The sequence below is a fragment of the Simochromis diagramma genome, unplaced genomic scaffold (assembly GCF_900408965.1).
Source record: "Simochromis diagramma unplaced genomic scaffold, fSimDia1.1 OVJJ01000603.1, whole genome shotgun sequence".
In the NCBI taxonomy this organism is placed as follows: Eukaryota; Metazoa; Chordata; class Actinopteri; order Cichliformes; family Cichlidae; genus Simochromis; species Simochromis diagramma.
Genome location: NW_024387414.1, coordinates 19,262,421 through 19,280,652, shown reverse-complemented (window position 1 = coordinate 19,280,652; position 18,232 = coordinate 19,262,421). Strand labels below are relative to the sequence as shown.

Genomic DNA, 18,232 nt, shown 5'->3' with positions numbered 1-18,232 from the left:
TTCCAAAAAATGCAGTTTATTGCAGTTAATTCATGATTTAAACAGGGGACAGTTAGTTTTTCACACAGGACGAGATAAGTTTGGATTGCTCCTTTTCCTTTAATAAATGAAAACATCATTTACAAACTGCATTTTGTATTAACTTTGGTTATATTTGTCATATATTATTTTTTGATTATCTGAAATGTTTAAGAGTGACGTTAAGTCTCTAAAAATATGTTTGTAGAAAAAAAGTACTTGAACTTCAGTGTGTTTACATAAAGCATTAGTCTACGTCCCCTGCTTTTCCCCATGCCCCATTTTGATAGATATCATACACTCCCACCAGAGCTCTCCGCTTCCCCCTCACTGTACCAGCTGCTGTGTGCACAGTTTATTTCCAGACATCCTCAGGGATTGCCATTATAAAAGGAAGTAGCTTTAATTAATGTGCATCTAACAGAACCACATTAACACAGAAGATGGATCTCTGATATGCATACCATTCATGGACTTCTGTGGAGGCTCACTGACTTCTGGGTTTAATGGAGGTGCAGGAGGAAAACGCTCTGTTCCACACGCTTCCTCGGGTTCAGCCGTTAACCGTGTGGCATCTGCTTCATGATCATTTGGCAAATTTAGATCTGGAGACTTCAGGAAAATACAGACAAAAATAACTGATTGCTACTGTTTCCACTGGATTACAAGTAAAATAGGTGATGGGCTTTAAGGCTGTACACATGAAAAAATTGTGGAACACTTTGCTAAATCCTGTGAGAATGTTTATGTGATCCTGCTGATTGTGCTACTGCATTACCACAGAAAATGCAAATAAATGAGCATTGCTCTTTTTTGGAAGTTGTTTGGAATCACCCGCTTCCAACAGTGGATCACAGCGCAGGTAAAAATAGCAACAAGAATAAAATTCTACTGACCAATAAAATGTCCATTTTTCCATAGAAATAATACATTAGATTGAAATAAATATTTTATAGCATGCTGGTGGGAATTCTTCCACGTGGTTTTATTTTATTTAATCCTTTCACGCATAGTGCTCACTACAGTGGACAGCTATTCAAAGGCTGTTTTCTTGTGTTTGTGTCAGTGTTGATGGTATACTTGCACATAAACCACTACATTGGACACTGATGTGTCACTCCATATCCTGTCACCCACTGGTCAGTGGACTGATTAAGTGAACATGTAAAAAACTCTTCGAAAAGTACATGTTTAAAAAAAATGAAGTTCAAAAATCTTTTTTCATGCCTAAAGATGAATAAAAATACTTAAGAAAAAAATCCTGATTGAGGTTGTCATAATTCGTGCATGAAAGGTTTAAATAAAGATACAATTAACTTTGATTTTATGTAAAGCAGAGATGGGTTTCTAACACAGACAAACCTGAGTTGGAGCATTTTCTGTGATCCTGGCCTCCAGCATGTTTAGCTCCTCATCAGTGTTTGCAGCTCTCCCCAGAGCCTCCTCCACCCTGTGAGTGATCCCTTCCATCTTTACTCTCACCTGGCTCACCCTCTGCTCGCTCTTCCTCACCAGCTGGGCAGTCTCCAATGCGTTGTTGACCATCGCCTCCATCCTCCTCAGGGTTGCCAGAAGCCTGTCTGTGGTGTCCTGCTCTGAAGCTGCTCCGTCTGTGACACTAACAGGATCTGTGACCACTGAAGCATCCTTCTGATCTCTCGCCTCTTTCTCCGCAGTTTTGTCTTCTTCTTTTCTCTCTGTATTGCTTCCTTTGTCAGTATGAAGAACTCTATTGGTGTTTTTTTGCTCAGTGTGCTCCTGTGACAATCTTAGTGATGCTTGCAGGTGGCAGACCTGCTCCCTCATATCAGTGATCGTCTGCTCTGCTTCCCTGAGCTTTGCTTGCATCTCAGAGAGCTCCTGAATTGACTTAATGTCTTTACTTCGGACCTTAGCCCCCTCTACGCTGAGGGCTTTCCACCACTTCGCCACAGCCACCTTCTTGGCCTCCTTGATGGGAATCTGGCTCCCACTCTGACTTTCCTTTTGTTCCCTATCCCAGGCTCTCTGCTGATCCTCCACCTTCTCCCCTTTATCCTCCCACACATACTTGTACAATTCGAGCTCCTGCAGCCTGAAACCACCACCACAGCTTTATAAACATCACTGTAATGTCTATAGTTACTAAGGGGTACTAAAAGTGCACTTATCCCTGATACGGTCTTGCACACGGAAGATGGTAACTGGTATGATTATGTAATGGAGATGCCCATAAATACACTGTAAAAACCAGACACTCTTTTTATTAGCTTAGCTTCTCAGAAGAAAGACTAACATCAACCAAAACCAATCTGTTACCATAAGAGGAGAAAGGGAGGTTACAAAAAAATCACATACACATTGAGAAGCTGCTGCTTGATTCTTGCCTGTTGCTGTTGAGGAAAAGGCCTCTCCTGCATTTCCACAGGAGCACAGTCCTGTTTGTGAGAGAAGACGAGTGAGATTTCTTAATATGTACATTACTGCTATAATGAACATCATCCTCACCCTCTCGAGATGTTTATTGTGAAGAAGGTGAGCTATTTCTGCACTCGTGATCCTTTGGATGATGCTTTGAATATCGTCGTTGTGCGTGTGGGATGGGAGACTTATATCATCTAAAGCTCTGTGATGTTCCTGCAAATGAAGGAAGCATGAACTACATGAAATGAGCGGTGCTGTTAAAAGATAATCTGCAGGCAGCAAGCATTACTGACCTGCTGCATATCCTTCATCTCACTCTGCAGAGAGCGATGGTTTGGAGGCTCACGACTGTAAAGTCCTTGAGGGCTGATACAGTGTCTTTCATACCTGTCAGAATTCAGCAGAAAAAAAATCACTCATTCATAAACCATGTGTTTTGTTAAGATCATTTATACATTTTTCGATTCACATTCACAGTGCCTGAAAAAGTAAGCCAGTGTATAAGTGCCAAAAACTCCAGTTGCACAAAATGGCCAGTTGAGGATGGCTGCAAAAGGGAATCAGTTTCCATAGACATACAGCTCACATAGAAAGTGGCGTGTGCTTAGAGCAAGGGTGTCAAACTTATTTTTCATGGCGAGCCACATGCAGCCCACTTTGGCCCTAAGGGGGCCGAACCATCAAATCTCCTTTTCTTTCAGCGTGAAGAAGTCACATATTTAACTGTTTCTACATGATAAAGAAAAAACTGCTGTGACAAAGAAAGGAATCTGTCAGCACAACTCTGGACTTTATAGAATTACACAAAAGTTTCTGTAGCTCATTGCCCAGACTGTCCAGTTTCATTGGCTTTGTTTTGTTTTGTTAAAGAAAGAAATTTCTGTAGTAGAAAGTAAAAAAACAAAACAATGAAACTGTAATTGTTTATTGATTAATTACTTTGTGTAATATGAATGACCATAAGATAGGTTGTTATCAATAAAGATGTAAAAGTAATAAAAGTAAAGATAAAAGTCCTTAATTTATGCTTGTTCTTGTTTTTGGTGTGCAGCAGATCAAACAAGTTAAGAATTAGAAATGACTTCAATCGCACATTCAGGCCTCTGAGACTCATTGAGACACTCTGAGGCATGGTTTTGTGGTAGCATTTTTTTATTCAGTATTTTCAAAAACCTTATTTTTGTGCAATTACCACTACTGGGGAGAACACACATGAGGTTTAAGGCCCGGACAAGTTAGAAACCTTTTGTCCTCCACGATGGAAAATGGCTGAAAATAAAAACTGGGATCACTTAAGGCCAGTTCCTAATTTTATAGATTCTGCACTTTCCAATATAATTGAAATCCAGCCAGATGCTGCTCATTTTACGTTTTCCCTCTTTCGTTTTCGTTCCTTCACTTTTTTCTGACATGCTAGCAGTAAAATACGGTGTTGTGCCAAAAAGTGATTTCCGGTATTTGCCAAAAAATTATTGATGGAATTTAAGCTGTTTTGGCTTGTTGACCTAAAATCTGTCAAAGCTTCTCTTGTGGAGAACATCTAGTAATTTAGAGCCAAAAAGAACATTCCTATCGCGAAGCAGCTGCTGCAATCAGTTTTTGGCAAAGTGACTTTTATTATTGGGGTAAAAAGTGTTGTTGAAATTGAAAATGTGTTTTTCTAAGGAGATCTAACCAAGAGGGCAGCAGAAATTGTAAAAATAACATCACAGTTTTATAAACTTACTTGAAGTGACGAAAAAGGACAGAACCGATGATTATATGGGTACAATTACATCATAAAGATACTTCCAAAACAAGAAATTTCTTTATTTTATATATAACCTCTTCATAAATCCTTTTTATTACAGTCTATTTACTAATATAAGTAAATACATTAGATTTAAAAAACAAACAAAAACATAGAAAATCACTTTTTGGAAGACGATCAGTTTTTGGCACAACACTGGCTCCCCCTGTCTCCCTGTGTACCTGGCCTATACCATCACACTTCCTGTCATCAGAACGTCTGCCCCCCTTCCTTCTGTTACATAATGGTATGACCCCAGTCGCTCTTTGCATGTGATTGGTCGCATCTTGTGCCCATCAAAATAAAGCTACTCACTTGGTTAATTCCATTAAGGATTAAAGTTATGCATTATTTATGCTAGCACATCAGCTTACTAGTGGGCTAACTGATGTGGGATTTTGTGCCTTTAGGTTATTAAGGCAATTGTCTGACAAATAAGTTTCATGTACAGCTAATTTTACTAACAGCCTGTCCAGGAAGTCTGCATTCTCTCCCCGGTTTTGGGGAGTAAAATTCTAGCATTTTTATTTTTACTTTTGCCCAATTAGGAGCTACTTGTGTCTGTGGATGCAGTAACGCCAAAATTGATGGTTCAAAGTGAGAGCTATGCTGGTAGCTACCATAGTGATAGTGATATCATAGTGATAACTACCATAGTGATAAGCTATGCTGGCTATATCCATCTTTTATTTCCAGACATGGATATTACTCGTGTTAGAGAGTCGAGATTTCTCAGTCTCTGTTGCTCTGATTTTCATCCTCCCTTTTTAAAGCTACAGTGCAAATCATAACACAGTTTGCCACTCAGTTGAATAGCGTAGTATTGTGCTCAACTTGATTCTCCTATAATTCTCAGAATCATAGGAATCTCAAAAGGAGCCCTTTTGAGAAGTGAAAGCAACAGTCAGCACCATGTTACATTTATAAGCAATTAATTAAAAATACCTCAGAAGAACTTGGTTTGAATGTTCGTGTAACCTCATCAGCTCGGATTGCAGACCCTACAACACCGGAATAGAGGAACATTTTTCTAGTAACATCTGATTAGCATTCAATATGATGTCATGGCATTTAAAGTATCGAATATTCTCCCTTCAACTCTAAGCTCCACAATATCAAACATACCTCTATCATTCTGTGATTCTCCACATGAGCGTTCTTCATCTTTTCCATAAGAATGTCTTTCTAGACAGTTAAGGTTAAAAAAATTTTTTTAAATGTGACAATTTCAACTTTCATTGTTAGGAATTTTTTTTTACTTACCTTTGATATTTCTCTGTCTCTCAGTGTCAACATAATCAGAGTTTCCTCAACTCCAGCCTGTGAACATACAGGCTTTTACTAACAACACAAACTCATTACAGTGTAGAAACAATTACACTCATCTCTTCTTACCCTCAATTCAGTGTTGACCTTCCTCAATTTGTTGAGGCTTTCTTCGGAGCATGTTTTCTCAAAGATGAGTTTTTCATTCTGTGTGGAAATGAAAAATGCTCGTTTATGTAAACATCAGCTTTATTTTATATAATGGAAAGCGCACACATTGGGCATATTTTTAAGATGTACATTACCTTGTCTTCAAGCCTTCGAATATCACTCTGAAGACATTCAACCTCATTGCTCTGAAGACCAAAAAAAGAGACTTAAATGTAAATAGTTGCCATATAAAATAAGCCGAACGCAGCAGAAAGTTTCACTGTGGGACTGCTGAGAGTTTGACATACCAGTTTGGAGCAGCTATTCTGGGTCCGACTGGCTTTCTCCCGGGCCTCTTTAAATGCTTGACGTGTCTCCTCCAGTTCTTCTGTCAGAGATCTAACTCTCACTGCTGACCTCTGAGCACTGCACATGACAAACAAACCAAGACAAGCAAATTACAAGGTAATTACATGACTGACTACATGAAAAAAGATACTGACAAGAACAAACCAAACAATTAATAAATTAATAAATGTGTGTCTATGAGAAGATTGCTTAAGGAAAAGTCTGAAGGGCCTATTTGTGCCATTTGGAGTAAGTAACTGATGTTTATTATGTTGTTGATGTTTTTTAAGAAATGGGCTTGTTATATATGTATGGTGGGTGGAATGATTGTGAAGCATGCATCTTTTATGGCTTTAAAATTTTAAAAAAGAATTGGGTTTTGGATTTTTTTAAATGTTATGTTGAGTTTTCTCTAATCCACACAGGATCAAAAGAATATATATATATATATGTATATATAAATCACCAAGGTCGGTTAACTTCTCATTAGTGATCACGATTGACTACAACTGGTAGTTTCTCTTTATCAGCATAAAAGGGGTTTGTTTTACAGCACCAGCATGGTGGTGGTAGCGTCATGCTCTGGGGCTGTTTTGCTACCACTGGTACCGGTAGTGGAAAATGGATGAAATGATGAAGAAGGCTGGCTACCTATTCTTCAACTTCACCTCAAATCAACAGCTACAAGGTTGAAACTTGGACAGAGTTCGGTGTTCAAACAGGACAGTGATCCCAAACAGACGTCAATACTTCTTTTGGAATGGATAAAACATTAAGCTTCTGGTCTTCCCAAAGCGATGACCGTAAACCTATTGAAAATGTATGACTGCACTCCAAAATGGGGCCTCGAAATCAATCATTTTAAATGAACTCCAACAGTTCTGCCAAGAAGAAGTCAAATCTCCATCCAGAATTTTATCAGAAGCTTGTTGACGGTACCAAAAGAGTCTGGCAAGTCATCTTCACTTCATCCCTTCCACCAATCTAAATTAACTCTACCAATTCTGCTAAGAAGCATAGTCAAATATCCTGCCAGAAGCTTGTTGATGCTTACTGAAGGATTCAATTGAGGTGAAACTTGCTAAGGGATGCTTAAACAAATATTAATGGTGGTGTATGTACATGTATTTAGAGCCTTTATATATTATTTTGCCCCTGTGTGGATTTGAGAAAGTCTAAATGAAGGTCTTGCTTCTTTAGTCATTAAAGATGAATGCTGTACAATCATTCCACCCTGGAAAAAAAAATACAGAGAAATCACTAAAAGCCCAAAATTAATAACATTTGTGCCCACAATGAGTTCATGTGAACTTCTACCCATAGCTGGTTTTCAGAGTTTATCTTATTTGTTTAAATATGCTTTTGAATATGTAGTCACTTCACAAAGGTGTGTCTGTTAGGCCTTATTCATATGAATAGGTTCACATAAACTAGTTTCACAATAGTTTGATACAAGTTAATCTGAGCAATCTGAACACTGATCATGTTCAGAGTTAAGATATATGTGTTAAAATATACGTGTTGTCCAAACCAGAGTTTACCTACATCAAATATGTGCAGTCTATAATGATTGGCATTGGTATTTCTGCTCATTTTTTAGTCATTAGATGTTTATTACATTTTTGGTGATCACAGTTTGTCATTTTTGAAGTGCAAATAAATGATATGATATAGTTGAATAATAAAACAATCTGCTTTTGCTGGAAGTTATTACAGTAGTGTAATCTTACATGCTAGGAATGCAGTTAACTGTGGGAGAAATTAGTTTATTCTTCACCTGACCAGCTTTGCTCGCAGCTCAGTGATGTCCAGAGTGAGCTGCAGGTTTGTGTCTTCACATTGAGCAACAGTCCTCAGCAGACTACTGTTTTGCTCACTAAGTTTGCGGTTGGCATGCTTCAGTTCAGCCACTGTACATGACAGGTCTTTTCCATCGCTGAAGCCAAAGAAATGGTTACTGATGTGTGAAATCAAACTGATTAGGGAGGCAAACAGAAGCAATGGTTAAACTAGAACAAAATATCCAACCAGAAACACAGCTGGCCTTCTGATGACGTCTCTTCACTTTGACAAAATGACAAACCCAGCCCTGAAAGGAAATCAGGAGTAATGAATTGTTTCATATTTAATAAACTGAGTCTCAAAACTCCGAATAAAACCTGGAAACACACCATTTGCATTTACAGGCTCTTCAGATGTGTTTGGCCGAGGTACATGGCTGCTGTCCTCATCAGTACTGTAACACAGGAAAACTGAGTGATATCACAGCTGATTAATAAAATATTTAATTGATAGAAAAGTAGGAAAAAAAATACATTTAACTGCATATGGCCTGCTGTGTTTGTAAAAAAGATCAAATGTGATGGACATTGTGGTAGACCATCTTCATCCCTTCATCTTCAAATTATTCTTCCCCTTGTTTTAGATGATTACCTTCAAAGGTAATTATTTAAAGTGGAGCTAACTTTAAAAAAAGTCAAAATAAAAATATACTGTTAGGAACTTTAATCTGTAGTAACAATATATTTAATTGGATATGAAGCTTTGGATGTAATGCCAAGGTTGCATAACATCTCTAATAAGATCCCTTGTGTAGAGTTTAAGTCTCACCTGTCCTCGCTGCACTGGGTGATCCACGTCCTCATGGTGGAGTGAAACGTCTCTCTGCTCACATGTGGGTCCTGACAGTCGGGGTCAAGCAGCCGTTGCAGGGCAGCCAATCGGTCCTGCCCTGGGCTCTGAGCAGTCATGGTGTGCAAATACTCGAAAATGGTAGAGGCTAACACTTCTCCTGAAGGCAAGAGGGGAAAAGGAGGAAATGAAAAAGACGTCACACCATTACTGCACCGTTTTTTTTGTCTAAATGAAATTCAGTCCATCTGTGTACCTGATTTGCTGCTATTACAAGTATCATACACGATGTCAAGGAGTTCATGTTCAGATAATCCGCTTGTGTCTTTGCTGTCCTCAAACACATCATTCATCCCACAGCCAGATGTCTCCCACACTTTACATGTGTTAGAAAATGTTAGAAAAAGAAATGAATATGCTGTATACTTGTTTGATACTAATACTGGATCAACTGAAACACTCACCATTATTGTCGTCAGACATTGTGTTTGTTTCTCCTGAAGCCACAGAGAGCAACTATGCTGGACAGTCATGTCCCTGCATGACCTGAAATTTAAATAAACAAATGCATTTTTAACTTTGTGCATTGTGTATGGAGGCTAAAACTAACAGACTAATATCATAAAATTGAAAATAAATTGGAATTACGTATTATCTTTGATGCAAATTGGAACATATATGAGTTTTAGAAACTAAATCTAGCCAGTTTTCATTAAAAAATGAGTTAAAAAATGCAGGTTTTCAGACAGTACAGTTGTGTTAAAGAACTTTCACGTGAACCAAATTTCCACCTCTGAAGATTCCTGCAGGGAAGACAATTCATATGGTTTACAGTTAGATTGGAAGACACATATGTTTTTGGTCTTATCTCATATAGCCTTTAAACATTTATTTTTAAACAGAAACAAGTCAGAAAAAAATCTTACTTTTCAGCCCGGAAAGGTTTTCTGTAAAGAAAATTATTCAGTAAGAAGCATCACCTTATCGTTTGTCTTCTACTCTTTAATTCTGAAATACTGTGAAGTCTTCAAGGTGCTTCTTTGGTTTTCAGTACTCACATCAAAACCAGCTGACATCCCCTCAGCCTCCCTCCCTCCACACCCTCCTCCCACTGCTGGCCAAAATGCAGCTCTGGAGAGGTTTGTGACAATGATGCACACAGTAAATTTAAATTTAAATTCACACGTTTAACACATGAAATGCACAGTCTCCCTTTTGAATTCAGCAAATGTAGGAAGTAACTAACTTCCAGTGTGAGTGTGTGTGGCAGATTATTCCCAATAAAACACTATTGTTTTATTGTATTGTAAGTGATGGCTCTCCCATTGTTAACTAAATTCGTCTTTTTTGTGGCAGTTTCTCTTTGAGTTATAATGACTGTATTTTTTTCTACAGTCATTCAGTCATAGTTTTTATGGTTTCTGCCCGGACATAATTTCAGTTGCGCCATCCGTGTGTTTCGGAAGCATGAAGTAGCTACTAGCACACAACGGGTGGAAGAAATTGTATTTTTATTTTTACAATTTTTTTTTAGATAAATCTAGCTTCGGGTCGTTTTGGTTATTCTTTCAAGATGTCTCGAGGCTCTATCGAGATCCCTTTACGGGACACAGATGAGGTAAATCTTTCCGTGAACCTGTTTTCACTAAGAGGATCTAGCTGTGCTGTTAGCCGCTTAAGCTAACTGCGGATAGCCTGAGCTGATGTTGTGTACCTGCTTACAGAGTGGCATTGTAACGAAAGCCTGGTGTATTTGTTTGCAATCTGGAGTTTAAACATAGTGACATTTTAATGCTTGTCAGCTGTTCCAACTCCTTAAATATGCGTTCGGCGCCTGTGCAAAGCTTACTTATCGCGATGTTTTGTCGTCGCCGTTCTCAGTGATGCAGTAAACATTAAATTCTACTGAGGTGTTTTCTATTTAATTTAAGAGCCTGATAAGCGTTGTGGTATTTCAACACATCACCGGATTTGTGACAGATGTGTTGTAGTTGCAGGCAGTCGGTTGCATTAGTTTTTAGGCTACGTTAGGAGTGGACAAAGTATTACAAAACATATGCCAGTAATAGACAGTCCCTTATGAAGACTTTTACATTGAATAAATATTTTTAAAATTGGTGAAACAAGCATTGATCAGTATAACCAACACATTTATTGAACCTTGTAAGCATTTGCAGCAGCAAAGTTTTTCTGTTAAACTGTGTAGGTCAAGTGAAATCTACCTAACAAACTGACGTTGAAGAATTAAATGCAAAATGTTTGTTTTGTTAAACATATTTTGTTAAAAAAGAAAATATGCAAGAGAGAAGATGGAAACCATTTTTTAAAGTAAAAATATAAGTACACACTTAATGTAAAATTAAAAAATCAAATATTCCAAAGTTAAAGCAACACTATGTACAGTACAGAGTTATAAAGTCTGATGGCCACAGGTAGGCATGGTTATCAATCTCTGGGTTCTGTGCATAGAGGATGGCACTGGCCAGCACAGACTCATAAAAAATTGGAAGCATCATCCCATAAGTGTTAAAGTTCATTCATTAGACAGTAAATACAAGTTTGATTCTCCTTGTAGAGGACTTCTGTGTTTTAATCAGTGTAAACACCGAGGTATTTGAAATCCCCCATCGTCTCCACACAGACCCCATGGATGGAAATGGGGGTCGCTGGAGTTCTTGGCCTATTCATGCCCACAACCCGTTCCTTAGTCTTTGCTACATTAGGATGCAGGTGGTTTTCTTGCAGTGCGTAACAAAGTTTCCAGTTTCTAATTCATAACACTCTGAATTGATACATGTGTCAGGATTTACACTACTATTACAATAAAATAATATAATGCACATATAATCTGCATAGATATGTTTTTCCACTGGCAACACCATGCATGCTGAGATACTTACTGTAATAACATACATACATATCTGTGTTTTCCAGGTCATCGAGCTCGACTTCGACCAACTTCCTGAAGGAGATGAGGTCATCAGTATCTTGAAGCAGGAGCACACGCAGCTGCACATTTGGATTGCTCTGGCGGTGAGTCGATACATCGGCCTTAGACTTTGTGGTTTTTGTTCTGCAAATAATGATTAGGCTCTCTTTTCAGTTTATCCCAAACATCAATGTGACAGCTCGAAGTATTTTGTTTTCTCAACCCAAAATAGAAAGATGCGACAGAGAAGCAAAATCGCACATTTGAGAACCAGAAAATTTCAATAAGTTGCCTTAAAATAAACAGTAAATTTCTTGTCGATCAGGTAGTTGTTAGATTCAGATTAAGTACTGCATTAACTGATGTGTGTCTAAATGTTAATTTGATGAAACGTGTACAAACAATGTGAAATTCCAATCGAGTGTGACAGTTTTTCTTCTATTTCTTCTTAAGTTGGAGTACTACAAACAGGGCAAAACAGAAGACTTTGTAAAGCTTTTAGAGGCAGCACGTATTGATGGAAACCTCGACTACAGAGACCACGAAAAAGACCAGATGACCTGTCTGGACACACTGGCAGCTTACTATGTCCAGCAAGCACGTAAAGAGAAAAACAAAGATGCCAAGAAAGAGCTCATCACACAGGCTACGCTCCTGTATACTATGGCAGACAAGATCATCATGTATGATCAGGTAGGGAAAAAAGTAGCATAGCAGGTGATAAATGAGGTTATGTTTCTTGCATTTCAAGTAAATTGAACATGCTGTTGTCTCAATCAGAACCATTTGTTGGGAAGAGCCTGTTTCTGCCTGCTGGAAGGAGACAAGATGGACCAGGCCGATGCTCAGTTCCACTTTGTCCTCAACCAGTCCACTAATAACATCCCTGCTTTGCTTGGTAACTTGAATATGAAACAGCGTAGGACTGAAATGCACTACACTGATTGACTGAAGTAATAACAATGTTGTTGTTAAACAGGTAAGGCTTGCATCTCCTTCAATAAAAAGGATTACAGAGGAGCACTGGCATACTACAAAAAGGCTCTGCGTACAAACCCCGGCTGCCCAGGTAAACCAATAACATGTTATGTCTTTAAACAGTCCCCGCATGCCTGTATTTCATTTATTATTGTTGTTGTCATCATCATCAATATTATGATGAAAATATTATTGTTGCAGCAGCAACAAGAGCCAGCATGTTCATGTTTTATGTGGCAAAGATATGTAGGTAATGAGCCACTTCATTGTTAACTTACAAATACAATTTATGAACAGAAGATCCTTGATTTTAAAAACACAGGACCGCAGATAATATATTTGCCCTTCACTCATATTGGTTATAAAATGAATGTTCCCAACTTGTTCTTTGTCTTGTTTTTGTGTAGCTGAGGTGAGGCTGGGGATGGGCCACTGTTTCGTCAAGCTCAACAAACTGGAGAAGGCTCGTTTGGCTTTCGGTCGAGCCCTGGAGCTTAATTCAAAGTGTGTGGGAGCGCTCGTTGGTTTGGCTGTTTTAGAGCTCAACAACAAAGAGGCAGACTCCATCAAGAACGGAGTGCAGCTCCTTTCGCGGGCCTACACCATCGACCCCAGCAACCCCATGGTGCTCAACCACCTCGCCAACCACTTCTTCTTCAAAAAGGTAATCACTGCTGTGTTGTTGAAATGCAGTGAAAATATAAGTTTTAGCCTTTCGCTGTTATTAACTGTTCTTCGTGCCTATGTGCTTTCTGCTTCCTCTCAGGACTACAGTAAAGTGCAGCATCTCGCTCTGCACGCTTTCCACAACACCGAAGTTGAGGCCATGCAGGCTGAGAGCTGCTATCAGTTAGCTCGCTCGTTTCACGTGCAGGTACGATCCCAACCAGCCGCGTGCAAGCTTGTTATTGTTTACTGAGGTCGCCATTCATATCTGTGCTTTCTTCTTCCACAGGAGGACTACGACCAAGCGTTTCAGTATTATTACCAAGCCACTCAGTTTGCCTCGTCCACCTTTGTGCTGCCGTTCTTCGGTCTGGGGCAGATGTATGTATATCGAAGAGACAAAGAAAATGCAGCGCAGTGCTTTGAAAAGGTTTTAAAGGCTTACCCCAACAACTATGAGACTATGAAAATCCTTGGGTCTCTCTATGCAACATCTGACGATCAGGAAAAAAGAGACATTGCAAAAGTGTGTATTCTCATGTCACTTATCTCATAGCTTGGAAAATTGTGCCAGACATATTTTGATAAATATGTTTAATGGTTACTGGATATATTCCACTGTTTTTGTTTCATAGGGGCACTTGAAGAAAGTAACAGAGCAGTACCCAGATGATGTGGAGGCGTGGATTGAGCTGGCACAAATTCTGGAGCAGACAGACATCCAAGGAGCGCTGTCCGCTTACGGCACAGCTACGCGCATCCTGCAGGAGAAGGTGCAGGCCGACGTTCCCCCCGAGATTCTCAACAACCTGGGGGCTCTGCACTTCAGACTGGGCAACCTAGGGGAAGCCAAGGTAGCTAATAATATACCATAAATACAGTTTAACCTGAGAGCTCCTGAACTAAGTATAGCTTCATTTAGTTGGGAATTTATTCAGTTAATATGGAACTGCAGAATATTACTGTATGCCTGTGGTATTTACTGATCATCGAGTGTACATAACTCTGTATAAATACTAGAGCTAATTCAAGACGGGGTCATGTCTTGTTCCCACCAGAAATATTTTCTAGCTTCTCTGGAGCGAGCCAAAGCCGAAGGAGAGCATGACGAGCATTACTACAATGCCATTTCTGTCACCACCTCCTACAATCTGGCCCGTCTGTACGAGGCTATGTGTGAATTCCACGAAGCCGAGAAACTCTACAAAAACATCCTCAGAGAACATCCCAACTATGTGGATTGTAAGCATGCATCGATAAAACATGAGCCTATGAAAAGAAAAAAAAACAAGTTTCCACTCTGTGATTGTTTATTTTGGCCTGCAGGTTATTTGCGTCTTGGAGCGATGGCTCGGGACAAAGGAAACTTCTACGAAGCCTCCGACTGGTTCAAAGAAGCTCTTCAGATTAATCAGGTACAGCCTGGTGTTAGATGTCATTGATAGACAAAGTCTGCTGCAAAAACTCTTTTTTTTTTTTCTTTTTCCATTAAGTGATATTTGTTCTGCAGGATCACCCGGATGCCTGGTCCCTGATAGGAAATCTTCACCTGGCCAAACAGGAGTGGGGTCCAGGTCAAAAGAAGTTTGAACGTATTCTCAAGCAGCCGTCCACGCAGAACGACACCTACTCCATGCTGGCTCTGGGTAACGTGTGGTTACAGACGCTGCACCAGCCCACCAGAGACCGTGAAAAGGTACGTGGAAACCTGCTGTCGGGACACCGATTGAATACTTAACTGTGTGAGAGAGCTTAAAGAACACTTGTAAAACAGCAGAGCAGTTCACTGAATGCTATTGCTAAATAAACACAGGCAGCTGGTTAGCATAGTTGTTACAAAGTTCAGCTATGGGCAGGCACTTGAGTAAAACATGTGCTCGCTGGTGATAAATGTCTCGGCAGGAAAAGAGACACCAAGATCGAGCTCTGGCAATCTACAAGCAAGTCCTGCGAAATGATGCCAAGAACCTCTATGCCGCCAATGGCATCGGTCAGCCACTCTTCAGTCTCTCTTATCTTTTTTATCTGTTCTGCTGTGTGTATTTTGCATTAAGTATATGCATATATTTTTATGTCTAGGTGCTGTCCTTGCCCACAAGGGCTACTTCAGAGAGGCGCGAGATGTTTTCGCGCAGGTGAGGGAGGCCACAGCCGAAATCAGTGATGTGTGGCTAAATCTGGCTCACATCTACGTGGAGCAGAAGCAGTACATCAGCGCCGTGCAGATGGTAAACGCCTCACTTGTGTTAAACTGTTACAGTTTTTGTCTTTCCTTTGCTTTTTCCATTTAAGTTTTTTTTCTCTCTGTCTGACAGTACGAGAACTGCCTGAAGAAGTTTTACAAATATCAGAACACAGAGGTGCTGCTTTACCTCGCACGTGCGCTCTTCAAATGTGGCAAACTGCAAGAGTGCAAACAGATGCTTCTGAAGGTAAAATGAAATCAGAGGCTTATGCTTCATTCTGCAGTGTGGGGGGAAGTGTAACTCTGTCTTTCTGATGTTCCTACATCAAGGCCCGTCACGTGGCGCCCAATGACACAGTGCTGATGTTTAATGTGGCCCTGGTGCTTCAGAGACTGGCCACCCTTGTGCTTAAAGATGAGAAGAGCAACTTGAAGGCTGTGCTCAGTGCTGTCAAAGAGCTGGAACTGGCTCACAGGTAATGATTTGATTTATGTTCCCACCTCCCTGTCTCTTCCTCTGGCCGTCCTTTACTAATCCTGCAGTGTCATCTCCCTCACAGGTACTTCAGCTACCTCAGCAAGGCTGGAGACAAGATGAGGTTTGACCTCGCTCTCGCTGCTTCTGAGGCCAGGTCAGTCTGAGTTGTTTCACAGTTCAAAATATTCCTTATTTAGTTTATACTGATCCTGGGTCAGTGCAGCCTTTTAGTTCATCCACAGATTGTTTTAGCTTCTTTCTGACCCCCAGTCTTCTGATTGGCTGCCCCTCATAAAACAGCAGGTTTGTGGGGTTGTGATGTGGATCTGGTTCCCACTGACATCATACAGACCCAAGAGTAGAAAGACCAGTTTGAAATGGAGTGTGATAATTTGGCAGTACTTCTATCAGTCTTTAATTTAATTTAAAGAGCTTTTTTTGGGGGGGTGCTGTGTTTGGTGTCTTTTGTAACATAATTTGGAATATTGGTGTGTTTTGGGAATGCAGGCAGTGCTCTGACTTGCTGAGTCAAGCTCAGTACCATGTAGCTAGAGCCAGAAAGCAGGATGAGGAGGAGAAAGAGCTTCGAGCCAAACAAGAGCAGGAGAGAGACCTGCTGCGCCAACAGCTGATAAAGGAACAGGTACCTTTTTTTTTAAGTAATCACCATGATCCGTTTCATTTTGCCCATAATGTCTGACTGTGATTCATTTTTTAAATAAACTAATCAGTCATCTGTTGGGTTGTCTCAATAACTAACTTTCTTTAGGAGGAAAAGAGGAACAGAGAAGTGGAGGAGCAGAAGAAGCTTTTGGAGCAGAGAGCTTTGTATGTGGAAAAGACCAAGAACCTGCTGACCTTTGCAGAGGGATCAAAGGAAATGCCCAAAGAAAAGAAGAAGGGCAGCAGTGGTGGAGGAGGACGTGTGAGTGTTAATACTGCTAAACCCAGCAGCGAGCTCTAAACTGCACTTAATGCATTGTGGTTAACACTTTTTCTTTTGTTTTTCTCTCCAAGCGTAAGAAAGGAGGCGACATGGACGATTTTGTTAATGACGAGTCTGACGAGGACCTGCCGTTGAAGAAGAAGAAGAAGAGAAAGGCCAGTAGCAGCGAACAGGAGGAGGATGAGAAGGGAGAGAGGAAGAAGAAGAAGAGGAGGTAAGTGTTCTGCAGTGAATGCAAAATGTTGTTTAGTCTGACTGCAGAGCACAACATTTAGATTCTGGGATTCAATTTTGTGTTGCAGACCTGCTAAAGGAGGAGAAGATGACAGCGATGAGGAAGGAACATCACGACCCAAGAAGCAGCGTAAACCCAAAGAAGGACGCAAGAAGATCGAGAAGGTCCGCTTTAGTCATTATTTGCTGTTTTTCTCTGTCTCAATTAGTTTTCAGAATTTACAAAATCAGTTTTCAGCTCCAGTTTCTCTTATAATTGTAACATCTTTCTCATTTCAGCCTCAGCCTGAGCGTCTGCCTCCGTCTCTTAAAGGAAAGATCAAATCTAAGGCTATCATTTCGTCTTCTGAGTCCTCCTCAGATGAGGATGGACTAAAAATAGCAGAAGACAGGTAAAAGCTTAATGTGAGATTTTTACAGTATTACGAAGCCTTGAAAACATTATTTGACACAAACCTCATGGCGCTCTTTCTCCCATCCAGACATCAAAGAGACAGTGGTTCGGGATCTGACGATGAAGTCAGCCACAGGAAGCGCATTGCATCTGACAGCGACTCCGACGGCGGCCGTAACCGCTCCGGTAGTGAGGCAGGCAGCCCTCGGCGCTCCGCCGGCTCTGACGACGACGAATCTGGCAGCGACCGTCCAGTGAAGAAGAGAAGGGTGCAGAGGCAGTCTGACTCTGAACAGTCGGACAATGAGAGCAAGAGGAGTCGGTCGGGAACAGACGACGAATCGAGGGCCGGATCACCTGCTCCGGCATCGGACCGAGGATCTGAAGCGGGATCGGACAACGAGGGCTCCCCACGCCGCTCTGACAATGGCTCCGAGCAGGAGGCCTCCAACAACGAAGATGATGACAGTGATTAACTCTTCACATCACCCAGACTCATGTAACGCTGAGAAAACTCTTAAACATCTGCATTTTTGTTTGAAATAAAAGCAGAATTTCTGTCCGTATGATCTTTTTTTTTTTTCTGTTTTTGCGCATAGCGTTTTGGTCACGTCTTACTGGGAATTTCTTTTCTCGATGTTTTGTTAAAATTTGCTAAAATGTGTAAAGAAAAAAAAAAGTGAAATAAAAAAAAAACAAAAAAAAACTTGTTGCTTATTTTGTACAGATGTTTATTTGCCTTTGAAAAGTACCGGTAAGGTGTGCAGGGGCTATAAACCACAGTAGAGCATTAAAAAAGGTGTCCTATACTTGTGCT

The 18,232-nt window shown here is 40.3% G+C and overlaps 3 protein-coding genes across 5 annotated transcripts in view; 1 reads left to right on the top strand and 2 right to left on the bottom strand.

Moving 5' to 3' along the window:
- The window catches only part of mrvi1 (murine retrovirus integration site 1 homolog), a 32,751-nt gene extending 31,910 nt beyond the window's left edge, over positions 1–841 (bottom strand). For both annotated transcript variants that reach the window (XM_040010824.1, XM_040010825.1), the window contains exon 1: positions 483–841. In XM_040010824.1, coding sequence (XP_039866758.1) covers positions 483–489 — 7 coding nt within the window. In that variant the 5' untranslated portion in view covers positions 490–841. The remainder of the gene's footprint in view (positions 1–482) is intronic.
- Positions 842–1,287: 446 nt separating this feature from the next.
- On the bottom strand, positions 1,288–9,205 carry LOC120720940 (inositol 1,4,5-triphosphate receptor associated 2-like). The gene is made up of 16 exons (XM_040010831.1): positions 9,070–9,205; positions 8,862–8,981; positions 8,585–8,765; positions 8,146–8,210; positions 8,003–8,063; positions 7,752–7,910; positions 5,935–6,052; positions 5,782–5,832; positions 5,606–5,683; positions 5,474–5,530; positions 5,336–5,395; positions 5,156–5,211; positions 2,715–2,808; positions 2,506–2,634; positions 2,356–2,435; positions 1,288–2,092 (listed from the first exon to the last, which is right to left on the bottom strand). Exons 1-16 carry the CDS (start codon positions 9,086–9,088, stop codon positions 1,366–1,368), a joined length of 2,055 nt encoding a protein of 684 aa, XP_039866765.1. The 5' UTR covers positions 9,089–9,205; the 3' UTR covers positions 1,288–1,365.
- Positions 9,206–10,046: 841 nt separating this feature from the next.
- ctr9 (CTR9 homolog, Paf1/RNA polymerase II complex component) lies at positions 10,047–17,981 on the top strand. Of its 2 annotated transcripts, none has more exons than XM_040010823.1 (23): positions 10,047–10,223; positions 11,540–11,638; positions 11,988–12,227; positions 12,315–12,432; positions 12,514–12,603; positions 12,920–13,176; positions 13,279–13,386; positions 13,468–13,704; positions 13,814–14,032; positions 14,237–14,420; positions 14,505–14,593; positions 14,689–14,874; positions 15,081–15,168; positions 15,258–15,406; positions 15,494–15,610; positions 15,694–15,839; positions 15,924–15,995; positions 16,349–16,484; positions 16,611–16,766; positions 16,859–17,001; positions 17,090–17,183; positions 17,301–17,413; positions 17,504–17,981. In XM_040010823.1, the coding sequence occupies exons 1-23, from the start codon at positions 10,179–10,181 to the stop codon at positions 17,889–17,891; spliced, it is 3,474 nt and encodes a 1,157-aa protein (XP_039866757.1). In that variant the 5' UTR covers positions 10,047–10,178; the 3' UTR covers positions 17,892–17,981. The 2 variants fall into 2 exon arrangements, with proteins under 2 accessions (XP_039866757.1, XP_039866756.1); XM_040010822.1 differs by having other exon boundaries at positions 17,090–17,186.
- Positions 17,982–18,232: the final 251 nt, after the last annotated feature.

Bases quoted from the DNA above. Each gene is read 5' to 3' on its own strand.
- LOC120720940 (XM_040010831.1), bottom strand. The intron at 7,911-8,002 runs GTTGGATATTTT...CTTTGGCTTCAG, and splicing joins GAAGGCCAGCTGTGTTTCTG to CGATGGAAAAGACCTGTCAT. The intron at 5,212-5,335 runs GTATGTTTGATA...CCGGTGTTGTAG, and splicing joins AGAATCACAGAATGATAGAG to GGTCTGCAATCCGAGCTGAT.
- ctr9 (XM_040010822.1), top strand. From the start codon at position 10,179: ATGTCTCGAGGCTCTATCGAGATCCCTTTACGGGACACAGATGAG. The intron at 14,594-14,688 runs GTACAGCCTGGT...TTTGTTCTGCAG, and splicing joins AAGCTCTTCAGATTAATCAG to GATCACCCGGATGCCTGGTC. The intron at 15,840-15,923 runs GTAATGATTTGA...TCTCCCTCACAG, and splicing joins GAGCTGGAACTGGCTCACAG to GTACTTCAGCTACCTCAGCA.